At 35.5% G+C, this 19,660-nt stretch overlaps 1 protein-coding gene across 1 annotated transcript in view; it reads left to right on the top strand.

The window, feature by feature from the left end:
• Positions 1-19,660, top strand: part of ABCB5 (ATP binding cassette subfamily B member 5) — a 114,223-nt gene that overhangs the window by 79,353 nt on the left and 15,210 nt on the right. The window contains exons 23-25 of the mRNA XM_006211710.3: positions 7,734-7,937; positions 10,761-10,861; positions 11,728-11,868. Coding sequence (XP_006211772.1) covers positions 7,734-7,937; positions 10,761-10,861; positions 11,728-11,868 — 446 coding nt within the window. The remainder of the gene's footprint in view (positions 1-7,733; positions 7,938-10,760; positions 10,862-11,727; positions 11,869-19,660) is intronic.

Below are 19,660 nucleotides of genomic sequence, written 5' to 3'. Positions count from 1 at the left end.
AATAGTTAAGTAATGAGCATAGCATTAATCTTCCATATCACAGTAGAATTATCTCAATGACAACATCTGTGTTTAGAAATTCCAGGGTTCACTACTTTGGGCAGAAATATCAATCCCTATAATTCCCTTTGAATCTCCATTCCACAAAACTTACTTTTTTTTCCCTTTGCTATGTGAATGTTGTTTCCCTTTGCTTTACTACCTATCATCATTCAGATCTTTTAAAAATCCCATGACATAGGTATTCTTACTAGCAGCTCTGCATTATATGTGAGACATCTCTTTTAGCAAGTATTTACTTCAACCAAAAGAACAAATTAATACTAAACATCAACATCACTCTCCTAACTTTCATTAGTTGTTTCTAATAAATGGCATTGTCTCTCATTGAGAGAAATTACTGAGAATTTTTGTCAGTGTGATTCTTTATAAGCATCTTACTAATACTACTGGTTGATCATTTGAAAATTTCCTTTTGCAATTAGTAAATGTTGGTCTCGTGATAACATCTGGACAAGTCAAATCATTTTCATTGAATGAGAACTAGTAGCTAAAGACTAAATGGCTAGCACACTGATGGCAAATTTTAAATTACAGAATTTAAAAAGCAAAACAACCAGAGAAGGATTCCAAGAATGAGACTGTATCTACCAGCATGTAATTCATATAAACCCTTGCTTTGCCATGTATAGGCAGATTCATATCTAACTTGAATGGATACTCTTTCAATCAAAGGAAGAATTATTTACCAATCCTATTTGTCCACTATTTCTTCTCTCACAAAGACAAACTGCACTAGAGATGAATCAAGAAACAAAAATTCAGGGTCATGTTTCCTATCATATCAACCTAAGTAAGACATATTCTATCTCAGTTTCTTCATCATGTTATTTCAGTTAAATGTTATTTTATCAAATGTATTAGGGTGACTGTTCATAAAATAGCTCATTAATAATGATAAATACTACTTTGAAGCCTTTACTAATGAACAAAAATGTAAGCTCCTGGCTGCTTTTAGGGATTCTAATACTCTGAGAGTCATGAGAAAAACATGTTAGTGAAATAAAGTTATGGGACAAAATGATTCCTGAAATAGTTGATTGAATACAGCCAATTTAATTGATTTTTTCAACCCAAGATAATGACTTACTGCCAGTACATCCGTCAACAGACTGTTTTCTGCGTAATATGTAGTTTTATTAAATGTGTAAGACCATTTTAGGTTCTTTGGGAGACTAAAGTCCCTAAAATTACAAGGTATTTCTGCATGTTTTAGCAACCCCTTTTTATCATTCAAAAGTCTTACCTCACTGTTGTCCACAAGAAAGTGTGTTATTGATACCACAGGGTACACTTGCTATACCACTGACAGACACAATGTTAGTTCTAAGAATTCTTCTCATCAGAACTATAGTTACATTGCCCCAAGAAATAAAAATTTTGTTTATTAATACAGAAAGCCCAGTAGACTGATTAGATAGAACTAGGATAGCATTACCTGGACAGTGGTGACCTCACTTCTTGATTTAACTTTTCGGCATGGATAGTGTATAAAATATCTTACCATTACTTATGAGTTAGACACTGTGAGTAATCATTGAAGTCACTTTACTACCACAGTATAAGGTTAGCATATAATTGCTGTTTTGCTTACAATTTTAGGTTGAATTCATTAGGAGACATTATGAAGTCTACAGCAAAAGTTAATATCCAAAACCATAGTGGTTAAAGATGGTGGTTCTTGTAAAGGAAAATTTCAATCTCAGCCCTGAACTCAAAACATTGAAGTAAAACTTTATCACTACTAAACCCTCAAACTATTGTGTGGGAAGACAAATAAAGATATTCAGTTTCCACTTTTGAAAAAAACGGAAATAAATATGGTTAAGTCTATATGAGCAAATAAACTTCACCATTGAATACACTAGTCGAATAATGTCTGGTAAATTTTTTTATTTTCCACAAAATACTAATGAATAATACAATGAAAAACAATAGGCTTTAAACACCTTACATTTTCAGAAACTTTGTAAATTTGCCCAACTAAGCCTTTTTTTCTTCTACAGGTATTTTTACCACCATGAGCTGTAATACATCTTAGCAGATTACACTTCAGTTTGTACTCACACAGTTTTTTTTTTCAACTTCTTTGAAAATATTCTCACCTGTAGTTCCACATGGACTATTCACAGCAGCTAATTTTTCAGTCACTTCAAACTCAGCATTGATTCCTCAAAAAACCAACAATATTGAGCAGTATCAATAACATATGTCAACCTATCAAGAGCCAGGGAAAACTACTCAAAATGATCTGTCTTGGTTTTTAATTGATGATTGATGTTGCTGTCAGTGTTCTCAACTTTTTGAACAACTGTTCTCATCAAAAGGCTAATTGTCTGAGTTCATGCTCTCTGAACACATTTCTCCCACTATTGCAATCAAACACGATTTAATTAACTCACTATCTGTAAGTGACTTTCTTTGCTTAGCTAATAAATGAGCCACTCAGAAACTTTCTTTAGTTTGTCTCATTTTCACTTTTAAGTTTTACGAAGAAATTCTGCTAAGACGAATTTTCCATTTAAAATTTTCTAATTTCCATGAATATTACTTTCCTGTGAATTAGAAATGTTGTGATGAGTGCTTAGTCTGGTAATGTTGACCTGTTTTGTATATTTTTAGGACTATATAGTATCATGGCATAATGAACACAACACTGTGGCATCTAAGTAGAGCACAACGTGACCCGTAGTCCACTGTGCCTTAAAAGCAGGACATTCAAAGTGCACTTTTCTCTTCCTTTCTTGTGTGTAGATGAGGGACATGCAATGGTAATGTTTAAAACTAAGATAAAATGTCACAGTACAGCAATACACGTGGCACTTAACATGCTACTAAATTATAATCGCATCACAGATTTGTAGCATGCTGAGCAGCAGTACAGAGTGAGGAGAATGGCACATATGGTTTCTCTAGCAACTTCTCAACTCTCATTATAGTGCTAAGACAGCCATAGACAATAGGTAAACAAAAGGATTGGCTGTGTTCCAATAAAACTTTATGGACACTGAAATTTTCATTTGTAGAATTTTAATGTAGGTCTTTTTTATCTTCCTTATCTCAACTTTTTGAATATATGTTATATAATGATAATATCTTTTAATGTCATTATCTGCTAAGTCTAACATTTGTGTCAGTTCTGGATCAATTTCAGTTGATTGACTTTTATGCTCATTATGGGTCCTATTTTGCTGCTTTTTGGCATACCTGGTAATTTTTGACTGGATGCCACACATTGTGAATTTAATATTTTGGGGTACTGGATATTCTTGTATTTCTATAAATGCTCTTTTTTTGTTCTGTGATGTAGTTAAGTTACCTGGGAACAGTTTGATCCTTTGGGGGTCTTGATTTTAAGATTTATTAAGCAGGACTGGAGCCTACTACCAAGGGAAGTCCCTTCTCTACCCAATGCCCAGTGAATCATGAGGTTATCCAGTCAGTCTCATATGACCAAGCATTATTCCTGGCCCTCACTCATGCATTGCTCACTGGAACTCAAGGAGGACTCTCTGCAGATATCCAGATTTCTCTTTCTGTGTACCCCTCTTGTCTCTAGCTTACTTGTGCTCTCCAGACTCTCAGCTTTGTTTATTCAACTTATGGAGTCTGCTGGGCTCTGAGTTCACTCTTCCTACTCTGCAGCCCGAATGCTCTTTCAAGGGGTAAGCTGGGGAAAAGATGGTACCCACCTTGTTTGCTTCCCATTTCTGCCCTTGGTTACAGTATCTTGAAAAATATTGGTTCATATATTTTGTCTGTTTTTTGTTTCTTTCAGATGGGAGGACAAATCTATTCCCTTTCTTCATATTAACCAAAAGCAGAAATCCTGCCATATAGAATTTTATTTCTATAATTGCATACTGAGCTTCTTTTCATTTATTTTCTTATGGTAGCCATTCCTCTGGAATTTTCGTATCAAAGTTGTGTTCCCCACATTTAGCATAGTACCTTAGACATAGTAGATACTCCATAAATAATTGTTATCTTAAGAATTATTTAATTATGCTTTCTGCTCTTAATTTCCAAGAGAAAAATTCTATCTTTGTGCATGTTGCTAAAGAATCTAAGGAAGTTAATCAACTTTTCTCTGACTCCAGTTCTAAATTCTTTCTAAAAGTACATCATTCCTTTAGGTCTTTAAGATCATTTTTTATTTTCCTTTAGTTCTTGTAGTATTTTTCAAGACCAAATATCTGTTGTTTTCTGTTAGTTTTTCCTAAAACAGGAAAATATATATTCAGATCCTTCTTATCCTATTACCATCACCAAAAGGCAGAGTTTGTGCCCTGCCTTGGCTGCACTGACTGAATAGTTCAGTAAGTTTCCGGTAACTTAAGCTAAAATGCCATATAGAAAGTTACATGATCATATTTTAGCAGATCAGTACAAGAGTGGATAACTCAAGCTTATCGAATAAGCAAGGTTATGCAAGTGCAAGTCACTTTGTAGAAAGTTCTTATGTCCCCGAGAAAAAGCTTAAATACAAGACTGTCCCATCAAAAATTTGCCAAGTTTACACTTGGATGTTTTAGAAATGAGGTTGGTATGCATAGTCCTTAGATTAATTTTAAGTGACTCTCAAATATTCATCTAGTGTGGCTCTGTTAAGTACCTCTACCTCTTTCTCCAACACACTACATAATTTTATACACAAAAACTACAATTCTCAGCATGCTTTCTGTCTTTATGTTTCCCGTTTTCTACTTCTTACTTCATTTTCTTTTGATTTACAGTCAAAAGTCATAATTTTTAAAGTAAATAGGATAAAAGCAGAGGAAGGCAGTGAGGAAAGGAACCATCTTATGGCCACCTAATAGGAAATATACAAACAGAAAAAAATAACTGCCCATTGGATATGTTTTACACTTTTGATGTTATAGATATAGTGCCAAGAACTGAGATCTGAATAAGGAAAAGTCATTGCTGTCAAAATATGAAAAGAAATTTTTAAGTGGAAATTAATAAATGTATAAAGGCTTACAAAACATAGCCTCACGTGTAATTAATGGCAAGTAATTTCTTAGTAATATTTAGATAAATGTTATGTTAAAAGAATAATGGATATCTTATTCTTAAAAAAACTTAATTGTAATTTTTAAAAATACTTCTCAATATTTTATAGCAAAAACACATACATTTTATGTGGCTGTAGGAGCATTCAGTAGTTAATGTGATGTTGGGTGGGACCTCCAACAGTACAAGTGCTTAAGTTCCATGCCTCTTCATCCAGCTATCCGATCTGCATAACACTGGAACTCGTGGTCGGGGTGGGAGGAGAGGAGGAAGTACAGTATGTTAGTTTGCTAGGGCTGCCATAACAAAGTACTACAGACTGAGTAGCTTAACGCAGAATTTATTTTCTCACAGTTCTAGAGGTGTAGGGTTGGTTTCATTCTGAGCCCTCTTTCCTTGACTTGTAGATACTTGTCTTCTTGCTGTGTCCACACATGGTCTTTTCTGTGTGCCAGCATGTCTACATCCAAATTTTCTTCTCTTGTTAAGGACACCAGTCATATTGGGGTAGGTCTTGCCCTAAAGATATCATTTTTATGTAATTGCCCCTTTAAAGGCCTTATCTCCAAATAAAGTCACATTCTGAGGAATTAGGGGTCAGGACCTCAACATATTAATTTGAGTGGGGGTTGTGGGACAATTCAGTTCATAATATACAGCATCATTTATCTTTGCATCATTCTTAAACTCTCAAGAAACAGAGTGTAAGTCAGCATTAAATACCAAATGACATTCCTATTTCAGCCTCATAGCTTAGTTAGTGTATAATACCGTAAGGCATTTAAAATAGGTTACCTGTCTGAGTTTTCAATATTTAGTGGTTTCTTTGGTGTTTACTGTTACTTGTTTTTACTTTTTCAGAGTTTTCTTTGATAGTTTAGTGAAAAGTGGGAAAATAGTGGATCATTATCAAATACAGTCTTGAAACTAAAACCACTGAAGTTTTTTAGGAATTAGTCAGAGCCTTGAGGGGAAAGAGGGCTTTTTTATTGTTGTTATTTTAAGGATGATACTAATCTGGGGGGTGCCTCAGTGAAAATTGATGTAATCTTTTAGAGAAGCAATTTGACAATATCTATGAAGAATGCAAGAGTATATATACCCTTTAACATACAATTCCATGCTAGGAATTTAACATTAGGAAATAAAAGATGAGCACAAAGATTTGCACAAAGATGCTCAGTATGCCTTTATTTTTAATAGTGAAAAATTGGAAACAATCTACTAAATATTTTTTGAAGACTATTTAATGACCCAGGAAAAAGCTTGCAATATAATGTAAAGGGAAAAAAGCAGGGTACAAAGCTGTATACACACAATAATCCACATCTGAATGTGGGTATGCATTTATGTCTGGAAGGATGTAAGTTTTAACATTATTTAAACCCTTTCCAATGGCCATGTTTCCATGATCAGAACAAAACGTATGTTTTAAAATGTGAATTCATGTCTTGGTTAATTATAGCTGTTTCTAGGTAAATAGGGGTTCCATGTTTTCATCCCAGCATAAAGGAATATAGCATTTCAGTTTATTACTTATCACATGTCCCACTAAAAGTTAATTCATAAGACATGTTGTTCTCATAAAACAGTTATAAAGCTATTTCTACTTAAGATTTTTTTCTGAATTTCTTTTAATTTACCTTATATCATGTTTCCAACTCCTTTCCCATCTTAATACTGCCTCTCTAGACCTTTGCTGAATGAAACCAAGTTATAAAATGCAGAAAGGAGAATGCAAGGTATCCTATCCAAAGTATACACCTCAAGGAATAACAGTCATTCAGTTCAGCACTACTATGGTATAGTGGCTAGGTATAGTGGCTAGGAATACTGGCCCTTTTTCAGTGAAAGAGGAGCAGTTAAGGCTGGGTTTTGGAGCCCACGTATGGAGAGCTGGGCATCCATGTAAGGAAGCAGCTTCATATGAGAAAGCCAGCCCAGACCAGAGTGAGGAGGATATCCATGCAGGGAAGAGGCAGGGACCATGATAGCAGATTGGTTATGAAAGAGATTGATCACATAACTCTAATAAAGAAAATGAGAGCCAGGTTTCTCATTGTTGAAGAAAAGAATAACAAGGACTGAGAGGAAGAAGGGGGGAAATAATCTTGTGGTTTTGGATTGGAACTGAAGGTATTGCTATAAACTCATGAATTTCAAGAAATGTAAATAGAGAAATAAATACAGATTTCAGTGTGTGCACGCATCCATACACACAGATACACACATGCACATACTTACCAGTTCTTCTCATTAACATTCCACTAATAATGAGCACAACTAGCATTATATATTGACTTCTAAATAACATTCTCCACTAAAAGGAGCCAGGACTCCTTGGAGAAATGACAGATTCCAGGGGGAGGGCCTGGAAAATCTTTTTGTGTCAGAAAGTGAAAACACACAAAGAATGATAGGAACATGTCAAAGAACAACAATATGAGATATAAGGCAGACAAATAAAACACAGTGACTTCTTAGAATAAGACATTTTTAAACTATGAGTATTATTTAATCTCCAAGTATAAATTCAAAATAAAATCTATATATAAATCCTAAAAAAAGAAAGACTACCTTATTTTGCAAGAAACTGTAACAGCAATTCTTGTAAATTTAAAATTAACTGACTTTTTTCCAAAATATATCTGATGTAGGCAACAGGTTCAAGGATTGGTGTCTTAATACAAAATGCAACTAACATGGGACTTTCAGTTATCATTTCTTTCATACATGGATGGGAGATGACACTCTTGATTCTGAGTATTGCTCCAGTACTTGCTCTGTCAGGAATGATTGAAACTGCAGCAATGACTGGATTTGCCAACAAGGATAAGCAAGAACTTAAGCGTGCTGGAAAGGTAAGATAAAGACTGTTGTTAGCCATCATAACATTTTAAGAGAAAATTAATAAGGGGTCCCATCTTTACAATATGTTGACTGCCTTTCTTAGGAATCTATAAATGTATTGTAATTTATACAGATCAGTTTAGGATGAGGGTGGGATATAGACATGTTACAGCAATAGGGTGTGTGATTTAGAGCATGGGCTCTGGAGTCAAATAGGCTGAATTAGAATCCATATTCTATTACTAACAAATATGTGGTATGAGCAAATTATATCAACCTTTCTGGACTTAAGTTTCTTCCCCTGTAAAGTGAGAATAAAATAGTATTCACTTACAGATCTTTATAGAGTATTACACAAAACAGCTAGCATTATTGTTATATGCAATAGATCTGGAAGACTTTAAGCACTTAATAATGTCAGTTGTTGGGGAATTTGTTAACATCATGATTCCCTATTCTCTGATTGTTGAACAATTAAATTTCTTGAACAATTCTGGGTATTTTATTTTTCAAAATAAAAAGGAAATATAATAGTTACTGAATACAAGGCAAGGCACTGATATTGGTAGTGTCTAAAACAAAGTTTTAGAAACAAGGACCATTTTTATACTGATAAAGAAGAATTATTTATTTACTTGGAAAATGCCTTCACATATTTAAGCTTCTCAGGATCAATCATATTCGTAAAATAAACATTGTGGTGGAGATTTAGGAAAACATTAGTAATGTAGTATCATAACATCTAAGAAATGAAAGCAATGTCATTTGCTCCAGCCACTCACCCAAAGTAGGAATCTCTTATACAATATCCCTGTCAAGTGTCTTTTTCACCCTTTCCTCCAGGGCTAGGCTATGTCTTACTTTCCTAGACTGTTGCCTACCCCTTGGATATGGATGGCAGGCAGTTCTCCTTCTCCTTCTCCTTCTCCTTCTTCTCCTTCTCCTCCTCCTCTTCCTCCTCCTTCTTCTTCTTCCTCTTCCTCCTCCTCCTTCTTCCTCTTCCTCTTCTTTCTCTCCTTTTCCTCCTCCTCCTCCTTCTCCTTTTCCTTCTTCATTTTTTTTTTTTGGTAGCCTTCTAGCCTTGTCTTCTTGGCTTTCATCTTGGTAGAGGTCCAAAACTTGTTTCTCACGACAGCCTTTAAGAAGCTGCACCATGTAAATGCCAAGTCTTCTCTTGGCCATTCAGCACCAGCTCCTTTAATGGTATAGTTTTAAAGATCTGTATCACATTGGGGAACATCCCTGAATATGAAAATGATTTAATGTCATTATGGTCTGTATCACAGTGACTGTATCACACTACATGAATATTCACAGATAGGGATCCAACCAAGCACAGGACTCAAGGACATCTGGTTTTCGTGACCATTTCCACCTTTCCTGTACCGGATCAGGATCTTTGGAATGTCTGCCTGAGCATTACAGACTGAACTACTTCGCATATATTTGCCTTAAAGACAGTGAAAAGTTGTTCAGCCCTCCCTATGTGCAAATTATCACAATTTCCAAAATAATCTGGCCCTAATTAGTTATATTTACTCATCTTAATTTTTCTGTTATGTACTTTCATTGTATATGTGCCTTTGATTTTTCCTTTTATTATTATTATTGTTATTATAGTAACCTCGGACTATACGATCAGTAACTCCAAACAAATAGGCAATCTGTGTCCTTTCCCACCAGCTTTTTAATTAGTCAATTTACCATACTCCAAAACTTAGAATATGGACCAATAAAACATATTGGTCCTTCTTTGGTTGCATGTGTAGGTTTGGATAAATTATCAAATGTTTTATGTTTCAGATTTAAAATGACCCTATTAGCATTTTTTAAAAGACTATTTTCTAAGGTCCTCTAATGGTATTAGTCCTTTCTCCATTGTAAAAAATGACCACAAGAGTTTTTTGTTTATTTTCCTCAAGTTTTCAGTATGCTTATCCATTTTCACAAACTGCATGTTACAAATGGAGGTTTCTTTGAGTTCGTTTTAAAATTATGAATATTTAGAGGAGAATCCACATGTTTTGACCATAGTCTAGTTACCTAATTCTCTCTTATAACCCAGGTTCTTCAGATAACTTTGGGTATCCACCAGGGTCTTCCTCTGTCCCTCAGTCCACTCTGCCAGCCTGGAAATAGAATGTGAAAGCAGGAAGTTTCTCTTTCAAGGCAACATGTGTTCTCATGTCCAAAAAGTTATTCTGAGCAAAAAGTCTCCTCCATTTTGAATCTGCCTTCTATTTGAAAACTACATAAATATGGATAAGCGTTAATTATATTTGAATGAAATATCTTTTTAAGTTCACAGATATCAAAATGATAAACAATTACATAATATCTTATACAGAATTCAAAAGCCACACTCCATGTTAGTTTATAGCGATGTTCCTGAGTCCTCGGATTGATATTTGCATTTCTGTGCTAGAATAAAATAATTATTTATTTAATTCTCTCTGCTGTCTTCTTAAATTATCTCATAATTCATAGGATATCTCCTTTGCTTAATTGCGTATGAACATAGTGCTCACTAATGTTTGATCCAACTGCCCATAGAACCAGTTTAAATGGAAATTCAGTGAAGACTTGAAGGGGGCTAAATTTAGATCAGTGGATTAAATCTTTTCAAGAGAAATTTTCCTTGAGACTTTTATCCTAAAATATTATTTTCCTATTTTATTTGGGGGGAAAGAAAAAAAGGAGCTAAGAAAACTCATCAGAAAAACTTACTGACTTGATGTACTTAATATGTTCCCATTGTAAGTGACTGGAATTCAAAACCAGAAGTTTAGCCACTGCTAACTTTATTTCTCTACTTTATTGTCTTGTTTTATAAGATAGCAACCGAAGCCGTGGAGAATATACGTACTATAGTGTCATTAACAAGGGAAAAAGCCTTTGAACAAATGTATGAGGAGATGCTTCAGACTCAGCACAGGTGATCGTAGATTCATACTGATTGTATTAACTATAGTTTGTTCCTGTAAACATAGTACTCCTGGATGACTCCAGTGGTTTTCCTCCCAACTACTTTGCTCTGGAATCTTCCCTAATAATGATAACATGTCATAATTTCTCATATAACTCCACCAAGAGACTAGAAGAGGAGTCTGAGAGCAAACACCATTAGAACGTATGTTTTAGATCCTCCCACACTGCCATGAACTATGACTAAGTGTGCATATTTTTCTTATTACCCTGAAACAACATTAAGGAAATAACATATTTAAGAAAGACAGTAATATTGTTCAGCCCTTTATATTGAATCTCTAAAATTTTTCACATTTTAAGATGAATATATATGCACAACAAATGTGATCATTCCTTTTAATTTTGAACTATTCCTCCTTATCACATTTCCTTAGTGATACTCTTTGTATTACTTTATCAGAAAGATAGCTTTCTATTCTTTTACACTCATGCTTTTAGTTGGTACCACCCTTTAATTTCCACTACTTATTCTCTTAGTGCAAGATTAGGATAGAAAATATTTTTAAAACAAATTCCTGTAACTCATTATCTGTCCTTTCACAGACCTTGCCTATTCATTTGAAAACACATAGAGGCAACTTTGTCACACTGAACTATAGTCTATAGCTGCAGAGAAAATCATTATATTTACTATTTTCTCTGTAGTAATTCGCAGTAGTTAAAAAGATCACTTTGTCTTTAATTCTTAGGGAAGAAAATGTACATCCCCTAAATGATAACATGTCTTATCTTCTATATTCTTCACTCTACTATTATTTAAATAATCTCTCTATACTTCATGCCCTATCATTTAGTAAATTTTGTGCATTTCAGAAATACCTTGAAGAAAGCACAGATCACTGGAGTCTGTTATGCATTCAGCCATGCCTTTGTATATTTTGCCTATGCAGCAGGATTTCGATTTGGAACCTATTTAATTCAGTCTGGCCGAATGACCCCAGAGGGCATGTTCATGTAAGTCATATAAATAGATAAACCCTGTAAATTAGTTATGTACTTAAACTAACCAGAAAAATGTCTAGTTTATAGTGCATTATCATTTAAATCATATATGTGTGAAAGACATTCTGGGGAAATTTTTAAAAATTTTGTTGTTATTTAGTATCTATAAGTGCTGTCAAGCTGGTAAAATAGTGATATAACACAGGTAATATGAGTTAAACTCCCAAATGAATTGCTTCCTGCTTCAGTCTACTAGAATGTGGGAATATAGGGATAAAATATGCCTTCCTGTTATCTATTCCTTTTACTTGAGACTTCATGGAACTCCCAAGGTGGAGACAGCTGTATCAAATAAGACTGTAAATCAGTGAGGTGGGTTCCTTGCTAAGCAAATACTCCAGAAGAAACACATGTAAATGAGTATTTCTCTTCAGAAAGGCCACATTTGGAATTGATCATAGCATCCCAATGAAGCTGCCTCTTCCCAAAGCATTTGTTGGGGCTTCTATTTTGGAACTCTGTTCACATAGTTATGAATTTCTTTCCTTCATAGAAACACCTACAATCAACTTCTAAAATTAGAAAAATTAATTTTGAGTGTTAATGCTAAGCTTCCTAAGTCTCCCTAGAATGTAAGATTGTCACTAATCTAATATGCTAAACATACAGACTAGAGAAATCCGTACAATATTTGACTCCAAAAAGTAACTTTATGGTTTTTTAATAAGACCACCAAAACATACACATCAACGCAAAGATCAGCCTCTTCAGAATAATGACTTGAGAGATTACAAGAATGTTGTCAAGAACATTGTCATTTGGCAAAACGTTCAGAACTCCTCTTTGGGATTTACCTCTCAAGACTCAGGAATGTTCTTTTGAATATCCTCATTTGTGGCATGTATTTGTACTTTGAGGATATATTCAGTTGGAGGAAATGACCAAAAGTCATTTGAAGCCAAATACTTTCAGAATAACTTAGAATAACTTTTAGCTCCTATTCATGTGATTATTTATTAATTTATTTATCAAACATTGACTGAGTTCCCAGGAAGTTTCTTTACTAGGCACTCAGAAGAAGAGTCCACAGTTCACCAATCCAATATTCTTGAATCTATAAGGCCACTGAAAGGTTTCCTGAAGGAGATTTCCTTGTAAAATTTCTGTATTTAAAATTTCAACAGAAGTTTTAGGCTCCCTATTCTACCATGTTTTTCTACCCTCTAAAACAATATGCAGTATTGCTTGTGTGAACATATAAACCATAATTATGACATTTAGCCTTAGGCTTCATTCTGATTACACAGATTAGTTTACACAGATAAATTAGTAAGAAAGCAAATGTAGAATTATGTGAATTAATTTATTCATTTCACCAGCCTACACTATATTAGCAAGGTTTGTGCAATGTTCTTAGGTAATGCAGGCAATTACAAGGTTAAAAGTTGGTTGTATTCCAAAAGTTTGTTTGCAAGCCGGTTGTTTGAAACTCAAAACATGTTTTCCTTAATGTTGCTCTAAACTTTCTGCAGCCATCTTTAAATCCCCAGGGCACCATTCCTTCAAATAACTGGTCCTTGGTATTAGTAGAAAGCAAGCAAATTAAATATATTTGTGCTAATACAGAATGTCTGATGATTTTATCAATTCTCACAGACCTTTCCTTTTTAAAAGCAATTACAATCCAAATTCATTTCTAATGGGTTTATCTGAAGGTAGTATAACAAAGCAATCAAGAGAGAACCACCTCATCTTTCCATTACCAAACACATTAGGTACCATATGATCCACCATGCTTGCCATCTTCCTGGAGGAACTTAAGTCCTTTTCTACAGTGGGTTTCTGCAATCATCCCTTCACTTCAATTTCTGTCACTACTGTTTATTTGCTGTATAATTACCTGTCTTGAGAAAAAGAAAGAAATCTCTCCCATGACCTTAAGTCTCCTTCTGCCTACTTTTGATGGCTCTGCTTTCCTTTGTAGCAAAACAAACTCCAGAGAGTTGCCTGTTCTTGTTATATACACGTTTTCACCTCCAATCTTTCTTTAACTCATTCCAATCAAGCCTTGGTTCCCACCGTGCCAATAGGAAGATTCATTATCAGGGTCATCACTGACCTCCATCTTAGCCACCCACAGAGCCAACTGATGTTCAGTTCTGCCATCTCACTTAACTTGACCTCTCAGCAGTGTTTGATAGTCTCCTCCCTGAAACATTTTCTTCTCTAGGACCTTCTCCGTTGATATTGACCCCTCCTCCTCTATTTCCTCTGCTGTCTCTTGTTTTTTCTCCCGGGCCTCCACGTGTTGGAGGGCTTCAGAGCTCTCAGTGCTCTTCACCTACACACTTTGATTGGTGATTTCATCCAGTCTGATGGTTTTTAATATTATCTGTGTCCTGATGACTCCATTCAGTGTATCTCCAATTCTGACCCTACTCCTGGACATCATACGTTTATTCTACTATGTACTGGACATGTCCACTTAGATATCTAATGATATCTTAATGTGTCCAAAACACACTTTGAGGTTTTTCCTCCCCAAAGGTTCTCTTCCCAAGGCTTCTTCATCTTAATAAACAGCACCACCATCCATGCATTTCCTCAGCCCCAAAAACTAAAAGTCATCCTTACTGTTTCTCTTTCCTTCACCCACCACATACAGCACCAAGTCCTAACAGCTCTAACTCCAAAATACTTCTCACCATCTCTACCCATGTTATCCTCCTTTTTACCTTCTGGCGTATCTTAACTGGACCACTACAACCACCCCACTGATGTCCCTTGCCCACTCTTGCTTCCCTATAATCCATTCTCCACACAGTAGCTAGGCTGATATTTTAAAACACAAATCCATTTCCACCAATTTACTAAAATATTGTAATGAATTCCCAATGAAATTTGAATAAAACTACATTCCTTATTCTGACCTAAAAGCTCTACACATTTGGGCCTCTGCCCTCCTTTCCAAATTCATCCACCACTATTTTTTTTGTGTGAACTGCACATCAGCCCCCTACTTGCATTTCTGTCCCTGGACCTCCCATCTCAGTGTTTTTGCACTTGCTCTTTCCTCTGCCTAGAATAATCATTTTCCAGTTCTTTGTTGGGCTGCTACTTTCTCACCAGTCAATGAGCATTGATTAATGTACAGGCCTCTGCTCCTAAGTCCACTCCTCAGAGAGACTTCTGCTGCTTACCCAAAGTAGTCCCCTTACCCCTTCTCTTCTTCACTCTCTATCCCAGTACCATGTTTTAATTTATGTATAGCACTTACCACTATGTGAAATTATCATTTTTGTTTCTATATTTATCAAGTGCATAGACTCTAAGGTCAGTCAGGGCAGAGCTTAGCCTATTTTGGTCACTGATGTTTCCCTAGAGCCGAAAACAAGAACTTGGCACATAATAGACACATAATAAGTATTCATTGAATGAATAACTGAATCAAAAATAAAGGGAGTAATTTGGAGTGGTGCATAATTAAGCAGTCAAGTCATTACTGGAAATATGTTTCCAGAGTCAACTTTTCCACACTATTCCTGTTTTTCACAGATTCTTCTTTGTTTCTTTCCTCTGTATCCAAATGTCTAATACCAGGTGCTTTGGCAGAAGGACTGGGTCTAAGTCAAAGACAGCCACTTATATAAAAAGAGGATGTTTGTAATTGGGAGTCTACTCCTCCATATTGAGAATCTGTTTAGATTAAAATTAACAAAGATTGTTCTTCATTAAAGAATGATACAACTTCAAAATCATGCAATCACTATCATGCCTGCAAATAACATGAGGCAGGATATTTCTTGAAAGGGGCCTCTCAAGACTGCCAACCATTCTGTTTCATATGATAATCACTATACAGCAAATCACGATTGAGTTCTTACTCAGTATTAAGGATTTGTCAGACATAATCTACTTTATCTTCTTAACTACCCTATGAAATACTATGATTCCCACCTTACAGCTGGGGAAAATTAAAACGCAAAGAGGTTACCTAACTTGTCCAAAGTCACTTAATCAGCAAGTGACAGAGCACAGATTCAAGTTCATGAATCGAGGTGCTAGAGGTTTTGCTTAGTAGACATTTATTATTATTTATTACTTTTATTACTAATTCTGTAGACAAACCTTCATAGAACCTTTCTATAAAATTATTGTTTTTTAAATCCTTGTGTATTTTTCCAAACATTTGAATATCCAGAACTGGGCTGATTCTTAACTTAAATGGAACAAGTAACTTGCTTAATGTTATTTTATGACCCTAAAATACAGGAGAATCAGAAGGATCCCCCCCATACAAAAATTTCTCCTCCTACTAGCCTAACACACTTCCTGAGTTTTTTCCATTAAATTCACTATAAAGGATCATTTCTGAATATATACACATTTTAGCTGTGTGAACAAATGTAGGACTATTAACATGAGAGCACTGATTAATGAACAGTATTACATTGGTATTTTCCAGTACCCTGAAGGAAGGAAGAAACGAGGAGCTATCTGAACTAGGGCCACTAGTATCACTTGTTATTTGAGTTTTATTCAGCCAGACTACAAACAAATCAAGGATAACTATACTTCCATAGCATGGACAAAGGAAAGAGGCTCTGGGAAATATGGGTATTGGGCTGTGCACAATGTGAATAGATGAGATTTGTCTTCAACAGCAAAGTCTTCTTCTTTCTTAGAGACCTAAGTGGCCCCCCAACTGTCATGAATGTGTTACAAGTTGTCCCTTTAGACACACTAAATTATACCTGGACTAGAAGACTCTGTGTCTTCCAGAATCTATGGTGACAGACAGCTTTCTGTCTGATCAGCTAATTGAATAGAAGATGTTCACAAAGAAAACTCCTTCTTACTAGAACCCTCTTTAGGTAAAAAGAACTTTGTACCATTCTCTAAATAAATGGTTTCCCAACTCACTAATCAAGAAGCTGGTTAAAACTGCAGATACCTGGAGCTCACTCCACAAATTTAACGCAGAGATTTGTAGATCTGGTGTAGGGCCAGGAACCTACATTTTACCAAACATTCCAGATTATTCTGAGGCACAGAATCTGAAAATCACACCTTAAGAAATATGAGCATAGGGACTGAATCCCCATAGCTACTTAAAACCTCAGGGTTTTCTGGTTTTTTTGTTTTTTGGCCATTACTAAAAACTTTCCTAGAAGTTGGAGAAGTCATATTTTAGTTTATTGTGTAAAATAAAAATGTTTTATTCTCGCTATAAAATGTGAATGTATTTTCATGATTTATAGCTACCAGGATGGGTAAGCTGTATCTCTTTCAGAAATGACAGTGTGTCTTATAGAGGAAGACACACAAAGAGGGTTTTAACAGCAGAATCCCTTGATGTACTCATAATATTAGTTTATCAGCAAAGCTATCAGCCTTAGCTTTTTCTTCTTTAAAAATAAAGGCAACATACATTTCTTAGGGTAGAAACTGTCTCCATCTATCTCTATGACTGTAGACATTTCTCTGAAATGAGCATTTTTTAAAAGATGATAACATTTTCATTCTCCTGCCTTGCAGTCAATGCATTAGCCTTTAGAAAATCTCTTGCTTAGGTTCTCATACACATACATGCAGTAAACCTCTCCTCTTCTGCCTCTGTTAGCCCTGGCAACACTTTGGATTTACTTCAGAATAAATGTACAGATTTTGAGAAATACAACATAAGTTTTTTCTCCTGTCTGATTTTTAGTGCCTTTAGGTTAGCTTCCACCCAACTTACATTTTTCAGTATAGTCCAGAAACCATTAGTGCCCATCAGAGGTTTCTGCAACTCTTCATACTTCCACTTCAGAACTTAACTCTCTCTGTTTCTTCCTTCTTTGCTATGCAAATTAGCAGGAACCTAGGTAGAGCAGATGAGTAAAACAAATCAAGGCCTGACAGGCTTCAGTACAGTAATACAAGCCTCAGCTTTGAAAACTGCCTGAAAAGCAGAACCAGGCAGCTTATGTGTTGTGGCCTAGTCCTCCAAAAATCCAAATGTAGTTCTTCACAGGAAATCATATTGGACTTTGAGTATTAAATGTGATTAATGGCCAAAAGAACAGTGGGTTTTCGGTGAATATTAATAGTTGGTTAATAGCTTGAAGTAAAAAAGGATAGAAAGAAGCAAGCTATGCCTCCACTACCATGTTTGCTCTGGTAGGCCAGGCAGTCATGGAACTGTGGTGACATTAAAATTAGGAAAGCAACATTAGTTAGCCAAAATAAGGAAAACGGGAAAGTCTTCTTTCAGTGTTCACTGCCATGGCAGCCACCTAACTTCTCCCACAGATTATCCAGAAGAGAGGAGGACAAGGTAAGGAGACCAGATAGAGGAATCAAACGCTGAAGTGACCTAAAGGAGACAAATCAAGGGAGACTTGATATCTAGAGTTCTCTGAAGATTCTAAAGTGGGAAACAAGTGGTAAAAAACCCCAACACTCAAGGAGAGACAGTTCAGGTCGGCTTTCTACTGGAAGGAGCACTGTGTAAGGGAGAACACAATGAACAAAGAGGTTCAAGTTCCAGTCCTGCAGTTTCATAGCTATGTGATCCTGGACAAATTGCTATTTATCTGAGTTAGAGTCTTCTCATTTGTTAAAAAGTAATAGGAGTTCCTGCCTTACTCCTAGGTGATCAAATGGTATCATGCATATAAAAACATTCTATAAAACCCAAAGTACCAAATAAATATAAGTTGTGTATTTTCTCGCTCCCTTCCATTGAGAAAGGCATTTAGGCTGAAGAAAAGGAAGAAAAGTTATCTTTGGATTGTTATATGGATGTTAAGGGAAAAGAGTATGAGTATGGGAATAATTTAACCACTGCCTCTGCGAGGAAAGATACTCTGCCTTCAAATCAAGCAAAAACAAAAACAAGAAAACAATTAAACTTACTGAGTGGGAACTTCAGTTTTGGTTTGACCTGCTATGCTAATCTAGATATACCTATAAAAATGTAAGAGCTTATTTTCCAAGAGAAAGTATCCTATTAACTTTCAGTTCTATGAGAGGAATAGTAATAATGTAAACTTTTATTGAGTACTATACTAAACATTTTATATTATTAATGTATTTAATTCTCACAACAACCCCATAAGATGTAGATAGTCTTGTTAGCTCCTATTTATCAATAAGGAAACAGAAGCACAGAGAAAATGCCCAGGGTCACACAGCTAGTAAATAAATGCTGAGGTTCGGATGTAATCCGAGTGGTCTGGCATCAGAGCACCGTCCCTGAACTCCCCAGTGTACTTCTTCTTAGAGTAAGTCACCAAAGGTGTACAAATTGGGTATGGGAACAGAGTTAAGGGAAGACAAATAGATCTGAACCAGTAACTATGCTGGGTATTTCTATTTGGATCAGTTGTATTAAAATTAGGATTGTTCATTTCTGTGCTATTTCATATTGTTTCTAGCCAGAAGATCTTTTTAAAATTCCAGTTGTATTTCAGCAGTAATGATGGGCAAGTGGATTTCCCCATTGCTTGGAAATGCCTGAAAGGATCATTGTAGCGAGGTTGCAGTGACAATGGCCCCATGAACCCGCTGAGCATCCATAAACCTAGGAAAGTAGAAGCCCAGCACCTGAAAACCCTCTCCAGACCTCTTCCTGCTCAATATTCTCCTCCCTGAACCCCAGGCAACCCAAAGGATTTTGCTATAAATTCAGTAAAGCAGTATAAATTCAGTGTAAATCCATACAGAGATAAACTGTAGTTAAGATTTCTTCTCCCACAGACAATTTAAGCTTAAGAAAATTATGGAAGTTAATTTTTAGGTTTTTTAATTCCTGCTTTAT

The sequence above is a fragment of the Vicugna pacos genome, chromosome 7 (assembly GCF_048564905.1).
Source record: "Vicugna pacos chromosome 7, VicPac4, whole genome shotgun sequence".
Lineage (NCBI taxonomy): Eukaryota > Metazoa > Chordata > Mammalia > Artiodactyla > Camelidae > Vicugna > Vicugna pacos.
Note: the sequence above shows the minus strand (reverse complement) of the source record. Positions and strands in the feature narration are given on the sequence as shown.